General features: G+C 43.7%; 1 protein-coding gene across 1 annotated transcript in view; it reads left to right on the top strand.

The window, feature by feature from the left end:
- AFF3 (ALF transcription elongation factor 3) overlaps window positions 1–17,425 on the top strand; it is a gene marked incomplete at both ends in the record, with an annotated part of 332,199 nt that overhangs the window by 232,299 nt on the left and 82,475 nt on the right. The window contains one exon of the mRNA XM_084279299.1: window positions 4,119–4,170. Within this exon, the coding sequence (XP_084135425.1) occupies window positions 4,119–4,170 (52 nt within the window). The remainder of the gene's footprint in view (window positions 1–4,118; window positions 4,171–17,425) is intronic.

Raw genomic sequence — 17,425 nt, 5'->3', positions numbered from 1 at the left:
CTTCCTGGAGAAGATAGATGTCTTCCTGCTGTCCCCTGGACTCTGGGGCTGAAGATAATCCTTGCTTGGGAATTGACTTTCCAACAACAAATCAGGAAATCAGACTGACCCAGGTCTTGAATTAACCATTCCTGTTGAGTGAGGTGATTCCTAGACAGACCTTGATGATGTCCCATTTCAAACCCCAGGTACTTTTGGCAAGGAGCATCTCCTGGGATGAGCAGGAGTCCCTCACGGTCCCTCAACAGTGCCTGACATGGTCACCCCCACAATCAGCCAACCACACCATTGCAGCGAGCAGCCCGCAGGTGAAAGAGTTCAGGCCTTCCAATAAGCTGCATAGGAGATTTGGGCACGCAGTCACGTTAGTATCAACAGATACTGGATATATCAATGCCCTCTGCTTTCTATTTTTCCATTACCTGTAAGCAGCCCCTCATCCCCCTCCTTTCCCACGGTAACCGAGTAGCCCTGCACCCCTGGCTGCAGACCCTTAATTGGTTAGTGGAGAAATAAACCAGCTGGCTTGCTGAAGCATTTCTCAATATCCCAAACTCATCCTCATTTCCTTTCATTATGTCTCTACCTGTCATGTTCTTTGCAGAGAAAGGAACAAATGCATTAATTAGAGGGCAGTGAGCGCTCCCGCCTGAGCCTCCCACCCCTCGCCGCCTCCGCGACCTCGCGGAGATTTCACTGAAAATGTGTAATTAGGTTCTGCAAAGTAACTTCCTGACTGTATGCACCCTTTTCCAGGGCAGGAGCCCGAAGTGGTGGTGTGTGCTTCTCAGACCCACTTCGAGTACCACTTCGTTTTTCTAGGTTTTGTTTACAAAACTGCATTTACTGATCTTTTAACATCAAAGCCAAACCCATTTCAAAAAAATCTTTGAGCCCGTGGACAAGATCATTTACTGGCCCGGATTAAGCATATGCTGAAAAAGGTCTTATAGAAAACAGCTATAGATAGGCTGTGTTGAAAAGGCTGTGTTTGCACATGAGCTTGTATGTGTTTGTCTGTCCATCCTTGCACTGGTTTGCCAGAATGCATAAAGAAATTCCATCCTGAGCAGAGGTTGATTTAAACACAAAATGCTCTGCTAACATAGGGTGTACCAAAGCTCATTCTGTGCTGAATCCGTGCCAAAGTGCTATTCAGATAATTTACAAATTAACTTAGAGCCTCTTGTGAAGTTAAAGTGTTTTTCTTCTCTACCCCTTCCCTTCGAGTGGGGTCTGACAGTCCAGTTACAGGCTTTTTCTTTTAACCATCAGCATTGTCATGATGGAGATGAGCTGTCGTGGAGGATGGTTCCTCAAAAGCATCCAGGCTCGAAATTGAACTAGCTTCCTTGTAATGCTTACTGCAAACCAGAGTCCCTCTAACATAAATACCTCCTCCTCACCCAGAGTGTGCTTCAGCCTGGGCTTTGGGAGCTGCCCCATGTCCAAAGAGCCTCGCTCTCCAGGACTGCTGTTGGGGGTAGCTGAAGTCACCAGTGACAGTGTGTCCTGCTCTGGCTGTAGCTTTGTAGGTCAGGTCTGAGGGCCTCACCTGACGGTGAAAACAGGCAGTGATGACTTTCAGGCATGGAGGTTATACCTGCACAGCTTCTGCCTTTACAAGGTAGACCTCTACATTGGCAATCTGTCTTAACCTGATGCATCCTTGTGACAGATACATGGATCAGGCAGGCCTGATCCCACTCGAGGGAAAAAAAGCAAGCAGGCATTTTATGATGACCTGTTTTTTCCTATCCCTGGTGCTGGGAGATTGTTTGTATGCTGACAGTAGTTCCAAAAGGGGCCACGAGCCCCTGGCAGGCAGTGCTTTTCTTGGAGAGCAGCACTTCTGAAATGAGAAACAGACAGGGAAAATAAGACGGGCTAAAACATACAAGCAAGGAGCAGCTGACGGGCCAGCGCTGCGGTTTCTTGTTCCTTTTGTGTGGATGGTTCCTGCTTGCACTCCTGGTGCCTCACCTTAGCTCCACTCACACCTCCACACGACCTGAAGGCTTCAAAGCATCATAATTGCCTCTAATCACAGACTCAAAATACATTTTTTTTTTTTAATGTTGATACAAAAAGCCAGGACACTAATAAATACATGGGGCTACCTAAAACATTTCCTTATATGCTCTTGATTTTCCAACTTCCATTGCTAAATCTAAACCAACGTACTTATCTACCACTTATCTAGCAGAAATACACACATTCAAGCTTGAGGGAGAGCACGCAGTGACATCCTGAGTGCCGTGCTCTTCTCAGAACAAGCATGTCTCTCTCTCTGGTTAAATCACCATCAGGGTAGATTTCATTAATTACATAGTGCCCAATCCCAGTTCTGAGCTATTTTCAAGCCTTCTTTTCCCAGGTATACCTTAAACAGATCTTAATTAAAAAAAAACAAACCCAAAACAAAAGATCCCCAAAGCAATTATACAATTGTTTGGATCCCTGTAAGTGGTGGGATCTGGAGCCAGTGTGGATCTTGCACTGTCTACAGGAAGCTTTGCCCCTCTGACATATTTTAGTTTGTAGGAGCTATACCCCATGTTGTTCATACCTGCCTCATTTGCCCACTTCTCAGCAGGGCTTGTTAGCTTGCTCCAGTGGCTGCATCAGTACAGCGACTGGAGCTTTTGCTGACTCAAGAGATGGCAGAGTGAGCTTTTTCCTGCCTGTGGCCATATTTCTGAATAGAAGACAGGCAAGTCTTGCTGAGAGGTTTTCAAGTCCCTCTAACTCCATGGGTGTCCTGTGTATTTGAGGTGCCTGTATTAAAATGAGATTTTTCTGAATTTGATACGTTGGTTTTACAGATGAAAAATCTTGGCACAAGCAGAAGGAAATGTAGGAAAAAAGGCAGGAGAAGCATCTTTAAGAGATGAACTAGTTCTGCTCAGATCCCCAATTCTGTTCTTACACACCTACATTCCCCGAAAGGTGCTGCAGGGAAATGGGGAAGCAGCTGTGGTGGCAGCAACAGGCGGGGACTGCGCACAGAGCTAGGAGCTGGGGACAGGATGCTGAGTCCCAGTGCTCTTTTAAGACATGGCACACCATGTCGCCCGTGTAAGAGTCACGCTTTTCAGGCACGCTCTTGGAAGATCTAGGCGCAAGCACAAGGAGGTGGCTCGAAATTACTACATATGTCTTCTTGATATATTTACACTCCGGGGACCACCCACGTCACAGGATGTGTTTGAATTGCTCACCAAGCTTTCTCCCGGAGTCGAGATGAAATTACAGATTCTCTTTTCCCAGAACGCAAGAAAAATTAGCAACTTTCTGAATTATTATTACTATTATTATTATAACAGAGGCGTGTGGGGTTCTTTTAAATCGGTCCCATTCTCAAAGATCTTTCAAGCACTGGGGGGGGAATTCTTTGCACCTTTTCAATTCTTTTGACTGCTGGTTACTTAATCCGAGCTTATAAAAAAAATGCATGGGGATAGAAACAAACTCCTCTTCTTTGTATGCCAGTTAAAACAAGTTGAGGAAAGGATATGGGAAGGGAGGATGAAATCCCCATTAGAAAAATGCAGTATTTTCTATGTTTATGTAACAGTGAAATCCTTGTGGATACTCTTCTGCATTGAGACAATATATTTTAGTTTTAATTGTTTCAGTCAATGTCAATTTTACATCAAACATGCAATAAAGTAAAAATGGCCTTTGGGAAACATCACTGAATCTTATTTTTTGCTGCAGTACTGCCAGTGTAAATATCTACTTCTGTTTTCTAAGCTCAAAGCCAAATGGAGCAAAATTTTCCTTTCAGAGAGACTACTGACCTGTCAGCATCAAAAATATTATTTTTAACACATAAAAAATTGTTTGTCAGTGATTGTAATAACAAGAATCTTTGCAAAATCCATTATTACTCTAGTAAACATTTTCCCTTAGGCAGTAATAGCAGGAAATGAATTAAGAAGTTAGTTGATAGCAACTGGATAAGAAAAAAATTACAACAAAAGGGTCACATCTACAGAGTTACCAGGCTAAAACGTATTTTCTTTCTATTTCAATTATTAAATGTTTACAGTAGCTCAGAGAAAACATCAGATCTAAAGCACTTTACTAAATTTATTCTACTGCTTGCTTTCCAGAATGCTAGAAGATGACCTCAAGTTAAGCAGTGACGAAGAAGACAATGACCAGGTAAGAGCCAGACAACTAACATGTCACTTGTAGCGGGTTTCATGTCGAGACTGAGCTACTGCAAATATTTTGCTAATGCCTTTTTTCAAAACATACATAAAGGTTATCAAAATACATGGCAGCACTGTAACTGGAGTAACAGATGTTGCTGCTCGGAGCCAGCCCGTGTGTGCTAACTGCTGTACTGGTGGGGAGCGAGCTGCAGCGCTCTTGATTTATTACCCTGATGTGACCCAGAAGGTTTTTGTATCAGTCTCTTTCTGATTTGAATTTGCTTTGGTTTTTTTTTTTTTTTTTTAAAAAAAAAAAAGCAGCCAAGGAGGGGAGAAACGGGAATTCTGGATTAAGGCTTCAGGCCAAACCTTGCAAACATGAGCTGGCCCCGGGGATTAGCGGCTGGGCTGCTCACCTCGTACCTGCCTAGGGCCTTGCTGGCATCCCCCCAGGCCTCTCCTCTCCTGTGAGCATTTTCAGTCCTTCCTCTGCGTGGCCCATCGCATGCTAGGAAAGCTAATGGCAGCTGAGAGAAAGCCTTGGCTGTGCCTTTTGGTTCACCCCATAACACAGCAATTAGGGCACTTTCCTGGGTTTTGTTGACCCCAAATTACCTGGCTGAGAGCAGATACATCAGAGGAAATTTTCCATGCTTCAGGAGAGCCGGGTTTTGTTGGCAGGAGGAGGCATCTCCCAGTTTTTCCTTAAAATGTTGCTGTGTTTTGTCTAAATAATTAAGTGCTCACTAGAGTAAGGAAGGATCTTGACTTTCCCCTGGACGGCCAAGTGCCTCGTTGGAAAGCAGTGCTATGGCACACTCTTTCTTTTCTCATCATACTGCTACAGATGATTTGGTTGGGGCTGAGAGGGTCAGAGCCACTTCCCTTCCTTCTTGCACTAAAACACACGTCCTGTGCCTTCACCAAAGCGTGTGAGGGCAGTACTACTTCTGTTGCATCTTACCGATGGATCTGGACCTGCTATAAAATGGTTTTTAAATGTGATTGTTTCAGTCAAGGGTAACTGGAGTTAACCAGTCTTCTGAAATTCAGGATTTAGACAAATAATTCTAGGTATGTAGGCACAGAGTTCCGGGGTTTTCTTTAACTCTGGCTATTAGATGTCTGTATTTTACAATATATTCCAAACAACGGGTAAATCAGAACCTTTTAATATTTATACTAAAACATTATTTCATCTATTTTGAGCAAAGTTTCTTGGTGTTAAGAACATTCAGCACATGGATCAATTATTTACATATTTATACAATTTGGTTTTGTTTAATGTGTTTCATCCTGAAACACTTCACATTTAATTATCCTTCCTGCTTGTCTAGATAGTTTAACATACAGCACACAGACAGTGTAGGGCAAAGTAAAGTGAGGGACAGAAAGGACATCTGAAGAATAACAATAGTACACCGAGATCTGGTGGTACTTGTGATGAGAGCTGGCTGGTCAGGAGAGATGGCTTGTCCTTCGCGTGGGAAGGGAGATGGGATCCTGCGTAATGGATATCGGTATGGAATAGGCTGGTAGAGCCTGAGCACTGAAATCCTGTTCTGCTTCAGAGCCAGCAGAAAAAGACATGTGAAAGTGTATGTCGTGCAGGAAATAAAAGAGCATCAGTAGATTTAGGCAAGGTAGTAGAAAAGTACTGCCATTTGGGCACGCATACATGGTACCATGGGTTTACTGCTACCACTTACAACTATTAATATCTTTCATGCACTTGGATTGCTCAGCAAGGTCTTTGGTCAGTAACCAGACTTTTAAGATACAGCTGGTAAAGCCTGGGTCTTTCTCCACGGTGCTCAAAGAAGCTCTGGAGAACCAAGACAGAGTTTGTCACCCACGCATGAGGAGCAGAGCTAAGAGAGATTCCATTACTCACGTCTAATCCTCACAGGCTCTAGCGTGAGCAACCTTTGGCTATTACTTTGTGACTTGGTCCCCTTTCCTTGTCACATTTTTTCTAGCTTGACTGTACAGACAAAAACCTCCTGGAAGCACAGGCTGGCTCCTGCTATGTGAAGTGCTTTGCAGAACCTCAGCTGAGACCTGCAGACTTGCTTGATGAACAATCCTAAATAAATATGCCTGTTGTATAAACAAAAACCTACCTTTCCATCTACCTAGCAAGAAATAGGCCCAAAAAAGAATAACATAGACCCCCTCTGCCAATAAATACACAAATTACAACATGGATCTGTGTCTAAATGTCAGTAGGAGAACCTATTTCCTTTCCCTTCTTAATTCTGTGGCTCTTTAATCTCAGATCTCCTCCTGAGTTCGGGAACAGGAAAGAAAGAAATCAAAGACAGAAGAGTAGGAACAGTACATAAGTGATTCCCAGAGATTCTTTAGGTGGTTAATTAACATTTGAGCAATCACTCTCACTAAAGAGGTCCAGTTTTTCAAACAGCTGAAGGTGAGTGCCACAAGAACCAGGAAGCTTTTCATTTTGCTAATCTCTAAACAGGGGAGTTCAGGGGAAAGACTTTAAAAACTCTGGAGGAGATTTTGTGTTTGTGACAGATGACCAAGCAGTGAGTGCAATGTGCTGAATCAGTGCAGAAGGGGGACAGGTGCTCCAACACTCCCTGTGCTGGTATTCGGCGGGCTTTGTCAGACCCAGGGAAGGTGAGCCATGGGTGAGGGAGGCCAAATGCAAGACAGAGGCAGGATCAGGGCGTTCAGGACTCACAGAGGGCAAGGCATTCCCAACCCTTCCCTCCATGGCCGCAATTAAGGTAGTGAGATTCACAGACCTGGGAGAGGCATAAGAGGCTGTGTTTGAGCTGAGTGTGTGTGCGCCTACAGTAATTACATTATCCACACATATTAGTCTCTTAATTTTAATTACATAAATGTATTTTTCCTCTTTAATGAGCATAGTTTATCCATTTAAACTGATCGTTTTAATTTTACAGGCAGTGATCATAGGATCTAATATGCAAAGGGAAAATTTCCTGTTGGCATATTTTACATCACACAGATTGAAGAAAATATACTTTTTAATCCCCAATCAATATCTGAAGAGCGTGCAATTAACAGATACCAAGGTAGTTAACATAAATCTGCAAGTTAAAGAGCCAATTCATTTTGATTTATAACACATAGAGTAATAATTTCATCATCATCTCTCCCAGAAAGCATCTGAAGCTTTGTAGCATGAAGATGTCAAAATTGTACTTAAGATTGTTCGGAGTACTGAATTGTAGTGGTTATTGCCTTTTGGTTCCTTGAAGTGTGGCACAGCACATGAAACAGCCCCCATTATAATAGCCTGCTCTTCTCCGTAGAGGTCACTGGATAACTTAAATCAGTCTTGGGTAAAATATTAAAAGAAGATTGTCAATTGTAATATGAACAATTCTCTTTCTTCCTTTTTTTTCCCTCCCTACTTGTCCTTTTACAATATGAACATTTTGTAATAGAAAGTAGTTCCTTTAAGGGGAAAAAGATCCCTGGCATCATTTGTGCAATTCATGTCAATCAATAGCCAAATAAATTAACTGACTGGTACGCATACATGGAATAATAATCTAACATATTTTTGCAACCCGAGGCTGCTTCCTTGTATGCATTTTTTCTGTGCGGGATCAGGTTGGTTGCCGCTGAAGTTTTGTGGCTGTGAAAATTTATTACCCACAGAGTCAATCTGCATTCTGGCTGCCAAGTCTGAATAAATAGAGTCATTGTGCTTGTCTGGAATATGTAACCAAAGTTCATCCAGTCAGCTTGACTTTCACATCCCATGGGATTCATAAAAGCCAACACCCTGGTATGTGCTCTTGATTCCTGCCAAAATTTTGTAAAATTGTATAAACAGAAGTTGAAGAAGCAATCAGAACACACTCCCAGGGACACGGCTCCGCACTCCAGCCCCTGCTGTATCTTGAAGGGAAAGACCCAAATTTAGTGCTTTCTCTTTTTGTCTTAAATAATCACATGGCTGTCTCCCCACGGCAGCAGGTAAATGCGGGGGCTGAGGACACCCTCTGCGCATGGAGCACAGGGGAGGCAGCAAACCATCTGCTCGGGTTCGTTAATCTTCCTCGCCCACCCTGCACCAAAGGTGCAGCAAGGAGAGGCAGCGCTTGGCCGCGAGTGGCTGCCATCCTTAGGAAGGGACGAGGACAGGCTGGCCCTGCGGGGTCTGAGCGGAGTGAGTGAAACCGGCCCTCCGCAGGCAAGCAAAAACCAACAGAAAGCCATGTCTCTTCATGGGAGACCTCAGGGGAAGAGCAGCCTCAAGAAAGTTCATGAGGAACAGCTCCAGTGGGGTATAATAAAAGTCTCAACAGCCTGGTCTGGCCACCCAAAGCCAGGGCGATGGCAACGTGCCCAGCCTGGAGCTTTCACAGGGGTCCCAGGGCTGCCTCCCACCCATGGCAGCCTGGAGACAGCCAGGGTGGGCTGCTGGTCCCAGGTGACTCATCCATGCTTCAGTATCACCGTGGCCATGGCTGAGCCAGAAATCTTGATGCTGATTCGAGTTGCACCTACAGCTCCAGTGGGGACATAGGCTTCTATGATGTTTCTTCCATGTCGCATACACATTGAGAGATGCCAGGGCTCAGGACTGGAAACACATCTTTCAGGAAGGAGTGTCTTCAGCATAGACATGGAGTAGCAGCCATACCCATCTTGTCGTTGCAACAGGACAAAAGTCAGTGACAATCAGCGACGCCATGTCCCCACATAAATAGCATTAGGAAATAATTTATTTTTTTAAGTCACAAAGTCCTTCTTCATTCCTTTACTGGTAGCCAGAAAGAAGTGAGAAAATATGTATGTAAAGGCAATCTTTTAATAACTTGTAGGACTGTGTCCTCTCACTTCTGGATACGGACTGACAATCAAGGAAAAGATAAAAAATTATCCTGAAATGAATGGTCATTCATTTACCTTCTTCAGGAAGGAATAATTTTTAGTAGAGTCTTTATAAGCCCTACTTCTGCATATGTAATGTAATATTCCAGCTAATTTGAAGCCATCTGTAATGAATTTTGAAACAAATTGAAGAAGGGGCAAAGCAGTTACAAGCTTTTTTTCCATAAGACCTCCTCTGTTAGGATGGCGCTTTGTGAAGTCGAAGATCAGCCGAGCAGAGTGTAAAGTCAGGTATATCCAGAGAGAAGAGTTACATTGGATAAATTTCAACATGCCACTGCATAGCCCTGCTCATCATTAGAACTATTTTTAGGCAGTGCTAATTGCATTCACATATACCATGTCCGAATGCTTTAACCACATTAAGTCATTTTAGCGTTGTGCTCCCTTTTGTTCACCTCTTCATCGCTGCAATACCTGATGCCTGATCGGAAGGGAAAATGAATGGAAAAGGAGATGACAACACTCTGACCTGGGGGGGGGGGGGGAAAGAACAAATGCAGAGCCTGTATCATCACTGCAAATGAATTTCTCCCTCTAAAAGTGCCCTGATAAACTTGGGGAGTGGGGGGGAAATCTTTCTGATGAGAAGTTTCTCACTCCACTGACCACAAGAGAAACTCATTTCATGAAGTCTGCCCACGCGCGAGCGTGACTGCAAGCAGAACTGCACAAAGTACAGATAAGCAAAAATGGAAAAATTAAGTTTTGGGTTAAGGAATGGCTGAAACCTCAGGTGGTTTTGTGCTTAATCCAAATGCTCTGCTCAGCTTTCTGTCACTATAACGTGAGCGCGGTTTAGGACTGGAGGAATAGCCACTGTAACAGCCTTACCAAACTTGGATAAGTCCATTATTTCCTGTGTATTAAAGAAGCAATCCTTTTGCTATCCAACTTAACTAAAATCCAGAGTAAGAGTTAAGCCAGCTGAGCCAAGCTTTTTTTTGTGGTTTGCCAGCTCTGGTTTTAAAATCTCTGTGACATCTAAATTTGCACTTCCACAGAGCATGACAAGGAGACCAAGATTGCCTCCCTGAAACTGTCTGATGAAACAAAATAAGCTCAGTCTTGTCCTGCCAAACTTGGCTCACATCACTGCCTATCTTACAAAATCAGATTCAGTGTCTTTCATGCACTGGCAGGCAAGATCAAGCTCTAAATTTGAATGCCACCACCATGAATGACAGTGAAAGAGGTTAGAGATCAGCTTGGCTCTTGGATGTGCACAAAATTTGGAGAAATTCAGACGTGGCACTCTGATCTCTATGATGCTCAGCAGGAAAAACTCTAAAAATAGAGTGGAAAATAAACATAAAATGTCTCTTCGCGTGGATGCTGGGACTTAGCTAAGTTATAGCTCTAGCCAACCTCCAAAGCATGCCCTTTTCCACTGGTATCACCTTTTTCAAAGCCAAACAGTCCCCCTCTGTGTCTACTGTAACTTCCTTAACCCCATCTCCTTGAAATCCTTGCTCAAGATTCAGTGTTTTTCCCCTGTGAGCTGGAATTACTGCACGAACATCTGTTTTGACTGGCGTGGGAACATATCCCGGTGAAATCAATTCAGCAGTGCCAGCTGATCGGGGGTGTAAAGATGGATTAAGTCCCGTATCTCCAGAGACTGGCTTTCCCTTGCCCCTGCCTCTCGTCAGCCTCTCAGCCCACACGCTGCTGCTCCTGCCGCAGAGAGGGCTCGCTGTAACCAGCCAACAAGGTGCCTGAGCCTTCGCCCCACTCAGGCATGGCCACAAAGCCTCTGTTTGCCTTCAGGCAGATTCATTGCAGCGTGCCTGTAAGAGAGCGGTTAAATAACCGGCACTCACAAATAATTTAGAGCACAAATTAGCATCATTGGTAATACTGCAGCTATTACAAGCTGCAAGAGGAGAACATACCCCTGACACCTTCTGGAGCTCACAGGGCACATGCTAGCTTACCCCACTCTCGAGTTTTTATGTCGCTGTACCTGCCTACCCCTCTTAACTTACGTGTTTTTAGCATCAGCCAGGTTTCGCCCCATGCAAGGGAAGCAGAAGGCAATGAGGAACACTGTGGCTCTCACACATGTGTGTGCTCATGCACACATACAAACACAGGCTCCCGGTCTCTCCAGGTCCTGCCTGTTGCCTCCTGTAAAGCAGAAGGTCAGGCTCGCTTTGCTCCCCTTGGCCACGCAGCTCAGGTTGGGGTGGTGTCAGCGTGAGGAGCTGTGCCAAGGAGATGGGGCGCACGGAGATGGATGACAGCAGAAACAGAGAAAGAGGCAGCTGAGAACATGTCAGAAAACAAAAGGAGCATGAAAAGGGAGAGGGATTAAAGCAATAAGAATAAAAAAAAGAAATGAATGAAGAAATTGAGAAGAAGCTATCTGAGAACACAATGAAAAATAAGGAAAAAGGACTGGCAGCCAGTCCATCACAACTAGCATTTAAGAAAAAGGAACTGGGGAACCAATGCTACAATTTGGCCTGCATATAGGATGAAACCTCTCTCCTCTGAAGTCAATGGGACTTTAGCTGTTGATTTTGGTCAAATTCTGACATTATCCCTATCTTCTTTTTTATTTTCTAGCACAATCCAAGCAAACATTTGGGTAGTAGCAAATGCATCGTAGATGATTGATATAGCACCTTCTTGGGCAGAGTAACCACCATTTGGGGAATTCAGGCTTGTATTTTTCCTATTTTCACATTTATGGGCTTTTGGAGAAATTCTGCTTTAATTTCTGAGCTTTCAGACTTCCTAGTAAATCTTGTAAAGCCCGTGGCACAACACTGACGATTTTTGCCTGCGATATCCTGAGCGTAAGCAGCACTTCAACTGAGTTACCTTTTCCTGGAGCAGGAGATTACTTCTGTGAAGACAGATGACAGATTTCCCCAGGTGACCGCTGCTTCACTTGCGACGACTGAGACCTTCCTCCAGTGTCATTGAAAATTAACCATTTTAAGTGCCATTGAAAATTTTACACTTTACGTAAAGTATGGGGGGTCTTCTGCTCATCTCCACTGAAAAAGATTAAGCTTAACTCATCTGCGTTGAAACCCTGTATGCTTATTGGGGCCAGACCACGGGAGAAATCTGGACAGATGCAGGTCAGAAGACTCAGCGTTTACAGATATATAAAAAATTCTCTGTATGGATAATACCCGTGCTGATTATACAGTAATTTGGAGATCCAAATCACTTAACAGGTATTAACTACTTAATACAATGCCCCCGAGAGGTGTTTAGGTAGAGTTAAGTGAGAATTATTATCTCTGTAGAATTGACAGGGAGACAGGGGCTGAGAAGTGGCTTGTTTGAAGCCACATGGCAAGTCAGCTGCAAAGCCAGGATTAGCGCTTGGGTCTTTCGATCCCAGGTGCCATGTTCAAGCCACTAGATTGTGCTGCCCCTGAAGATTAATAAGGATTAATGGGCAAAGCAGAGGAGAAAGAACAATGTTCGCCAGAAATATAATAATAAAACTCCAGGGTGAAAAATGAATACTGAGGCGTTGAAAGGCCTGGAGAAATCATGAAAGCCAGAAAGGCTTTTATAGTTTCTTAAAAGAAGTGGTTCTGATGATAACCAACTCCAAAAAGGGGAAGGAAGGGGGACCCTTTTAAGTCTTACAGCCCATAAAACTTAAATAAATATTAACTGGACAGTGAAAATCACATTCACACATTTATATTGCAAATTTACAGAGAAACACTTGAGCTGCAGTTTACAAGTGATTTTAAATCCCTCAGAAATCCTCACTGGAAAGCAATCCTCAAACAAAACCCCCAGGAACAGTGAAGAGTACAGAATGATGCAGTCAGAGAAGGCACATTAGGCATCACTTACAATAAATTGCCTGACCTGGGCTCCTCAAGAAACTCTTGTGGCCACAAAACGCTCACAGGCATTTAAGCTGGGCAAGTCTGTAGGTGTGAGAGGATTTCATTACCTGTTTCGAACCCTGATGAGAGCATCATTGCAACACTTTGCAACTCTGCACTTTTCAAGGAGAACACCGAAAACTGAAGAGAGTTTCAGGATGAAGGAGATGGTTGCCTAACACCTTCAGAAAATATGCCTTGGAGTGAAGATATCTGTGCAGTGAACTGAGCTTGTCTACAGCAGGGCTGGTGGCTGGTCACAGTCTATGAACACCTGTGGAGGGAGAGGAGCTGTGAGGCTGGAAGGCAGCTCCATCTCAGGCAGAAGAAGGTGCCTATAAACAGTTGGATTAAACTCTTATCTTAGCATGATAGGTGAAAAATCATGTGTGAGTGGTTGGACTGAGGGGAGTTCACCATAAGAGATTTATCCAGAAGTTTTGCTCTAGGTCCACAACAGCTCCCAGATCTGAAGCTGGAATAAGGCTCCAGAGAGTCCTGTGGCTGAAGCTATGGTATGCAGTCAGGTTGTCCCCTTCACAAAATTTTCTTCCTGGCTTCACTAGTTAAGGATTAAAGATAAAAACAAACAAGGCTTTAGGAAATTAAAACTGAACCAACGTGGAAGGTATATGAAACATAAAAGAAGACAGATATAAAACTACTCATTCTAGTCTGGTTTCCAAATGGCACTGTATAATTATAACCCTGGCTTGGAAAAAGTGCATCTAGAGCTTGCTACCCACGGTCCTGGGTGGCTGCTGATATGGGAGATGCTCACTTACACAATTCCAGTGCAACACCTACCACCTGAATAAGATAAACAAGGTGCCCTGTAAGCAGTGCAGTTTACTCACACACAGGTAGGCATAGATTGTTATGCTGTCATCGAAGAAATGGTTCAAATTCTCACCTTGTGTTCAGCTGTGCCATCTCAGTGAAGTCTCTGGTAAATCTGGTGTAGTTCCATACAGTGGCTGTAACTGAGCTCTCTTGTGATAACAGCGATTAATCCACAGGACAGAAAAAGATGGAGAACAAAACGCCTGAATCTGCCAACAGTCAATTTATTGGCTTTTAGTTGCCAAAGCATTCCCAGGGTGAGGTATAGGAAAATGTATTCACAGTCAGCCTGCAGTGCCTCCAAGATACTCTTCCAAGCCCAGCAGAACATTCTGCAGTAGTTCTCATTTGCTTCTTATCCAAAAATGCCTGCAAGCCCAGCAGTTTATGAAGCAATTCTGCTCCAACCAGATTAAAAAAGTAAAGAAAAAAAAAAAAGGAAAATAAGAAAAATAAAAAGGGATTTCTGGGGACCACTCTTAACACTCCCATATCTCCAGCTCAATAGCTGTATTCAACCCGTTCTGCTCACTGCTCAGTCCCAATTACAATGAACTAGCTCGCTGCTCAGTCCCAATTACAATGAAAGTATTTAATTTCCTCTTTGATTTCCCTTCAACAACAGATTGCAACTTGTGACACTTCAAGTAATTTTGGTAGCTCATTTAACACACACTGAAACCTGAATATCTGCTGATTATGTTCCCAAGCTCTGGCTCATTGCAATAAAAGATGGAGAAAGGAGATGCAATCTCTGGAGATTGAGAACCTGAACTTGATTACTGCTGGCTGAAAACTTGTTTTGTCCCAGTAGTCTTGGGGTACAGCTAGAATCTTTCATGAATGATTAATGAACTATAGGCAGATCAATGAAACTCAGCCCTAAGTGTATCTATAGCCAGCTCAGGTGGGTGACGAAGCAGTCTAACCAGCCACTATCCTGTAATTTACAACTCTTGATGTAGTGAAAAGGAGTAATTCATCTCATTTACTGTGGTTGGTTTCTCAAGCCCAAGTACCTGAGTCACCTAAGTGATTATTTTTTTTCCCCTTCCCTGCTTCCTACTCAGCATTAAAGTTATTATGTGGTGGGTTGGCTTCCAATATCCGTGTTCATATTGAGGAGAGCCTTCCTCCACCAGAAACCCTGCTGATTCCAAGAACTGAAAATTCAGGATTATACTCCTTGCTGGTGAACATATTGAAGTATAACTCAATCACTATCAACAGAATTTTAAGCTTCCCATAAAGCACTTTTTAGTGATAAATCTTGGAGATCTTTAAATTCTGTCAGCAATATCAAACTTCAAAATTATTTCTTGTCCTTAATTTCTATAAGCAGCGTAGTCACCCACTTCCAGGAATAATAAAGACTGTAGAACATATTCTCATCTTTCTTGATGGATGATGAGCTGGCCTCAGTAAAGTTGTTAACGATGTAAAATAAAATGCAAATTAAATAGCATAATCAAAATCAAGCTATTAAAAAAATATTCATGGAAGCAGTATATGATACTAAGTACCACCCTTTTGCTTACATTGTTACATAGATAATACCAGCATATTAGAAACATAATAAATCACAGAAAGCTGTTTCTGTAGCCAGGAGTTTCTCAAACTACGGGTCATGACCCTCCATGGGGATTCATGAATGAGTTTGAATGGGGTCACCATGAAAAAACTGTTTGTGAGAAGCAAGGGCAGATATTTCCCCTAAGTTGAGCAGCCCAATCCTCCAGCAGGAGAACAAGAGAGCAGACTGTAATTAGTGGCTGCAAGTATTTATACTTGCTAGGGAACTGCTAGCTACTTTTAATTACAACAGCTCACTTTCTCCAAGAGAGGGGAGCAATATAGGCTAGAATTAAAACTGCCGGGTAGTTGCTAACTGCCTTTCATTGCAGGAAATAGAACTGTTTCTCCAGGGAGGAAGAATAAACTTGCAACTGGAACTTATTCCCCCATCATTTAGAAATGGGGCCATTACCAACTCAGGGGGTCACACAAATATGCAACCAAACATGGTTGTATTTTTAAACCGTGTGAGAAGGAAATCAATAGTCTCATTTACAGAATATGCAGCCACCAAGCGATGAGTGAGGTGCACCATGTAATCTGCATTGCATCCTGATGAAGAGGGACATTTATTAAAGGACTTAGAATGAGAAGCTAATTGGAAAAAGTAGAATGATCTCACCGGAAAGCACTTGTACATTTCTCTCTGTTGCCCTGCCTGTCTTCTGAACCCACTTTCTTACCCAGAATGGATGACCTTCTCAAGAGCTGTCAACAACTGGATGTTCTGAGATGGAAACTTAAGATTGGCACTTGAGGCTGCAGTCCCCACAACATGTGGGCTGGTTTGGTTAGCGCTGATGAGAGCCCTCTCTTCTTCCACCTGAGAGCAGCTTTCATCAAGACTGGAAGAGAAAGTATCCAGGTCTTCTTCTCTCAAAATTAGGGATTTTAAGGAAATATAAGACTGATATACACCCCACATCCCCACTTGAGGGGCTTTTAGTGTCACCCAAGTCTACCTTTGCTTTTTTGAGGTCTCCATAAGTTACCTGAGGACTGTGGCTACAGAGCAGCCTGTCTCCTTCGGTGCCCTCTGGCTATTAGAGCCACCAAGTTACCTTGCTCCAGGAGCACCCTGCAACTGCCCAGAAGAGATTGAGAGCGATGTTGGGTGAAAGCCACCTCCCTGGCAGACATGCTCTTACCTCAACCACGATGGTCTCTGCTTCACGCTGCCCCCACAGTCCCATTCTCATTCTCACATCACAGATGGAAAAGTGTTACTTTTCAGCTGGATCAGCTTTTCAACCTGTTGCATCCCACCTGTGGTGGCCTGGGCCTAGAGAGGGAAACATGAAAAGTGGCTTGAACAGCACTGCCACATAGTGGCTGCTTGTGAGGGAAGGACTAACCCTGGCTGCTGATGGGAAAGAAGGAGAGGTGACCTGAGTGGTGGCCACACAACTTGGCCATGGAAGAGGGCTCCGATAGTGAGAGGAATCACCTGCAATTTGGAGGCAAGGGCGTAACTCAGTGCAGGGGTCAGTGTCAAAGTTGAGCAGCTTGGAACCCAAAATGGACACAGCTTCCTGCTAGTGACAGTGATCAGACATAGGAGGACATCAACTTGTGTTGGCCCAGGACTTCAAAAAGGATTCTAAAAAGAAAGAGTAAGCCATAATACCTACATTTTGCATTCATGTGCAAGAAGTGGGGTGAAATTGTTATTAATGGGCCCCTTGTAGAGGAGAGAGTAAAAATAGTGCCAGTCTGCTGGTCTGGAGAGGGGCTGCTCCCATCAAGGCCTGTCCTGTAACCCAGTGGCCTGGATGGTGTGGACAGGGTTGTATCCAAAGTGTGTGCAAATAGGATGACTTGCTGGAGGCAGTAAAAAATACCAAACTCCCTGTATTATTTTCCTCACACTAAAAACAGTGTGCTCATGGCATGGGCACATTCCCAGTGCTGCAAGTCAATGGTAAGGAAAAACCTCTCCTGCGAGCCGTATCAACCACAGGGGATGTGGCATGGCCCTTGTCTCCTGACAGTTTGGTATGTGATATGCAGGAAACTGCTTCTCCCCAGGCAGCCCAGGAGGTCCAAGTTATTCCAGAAAGTTCCCTGAGCAGAAAT

This window comes from Gallinula chloropus, assembly GCF_964237585.1.
Source record: "Gallinula chloropus genome assembly, chromosome: 1".
Classification (NCBI taxonomy): domain Eukaryota; kingdom Metazoa; phylum Chordata; class Aves; order Gruiformes; family Rallidae; genus Gallinula; species Gallinula chloropus.
The sequence above is the reverse complement of the archived record's forward strand: the minus strand, read 5'-3'. Positions and strand labels throughout refer to the sequence as shown.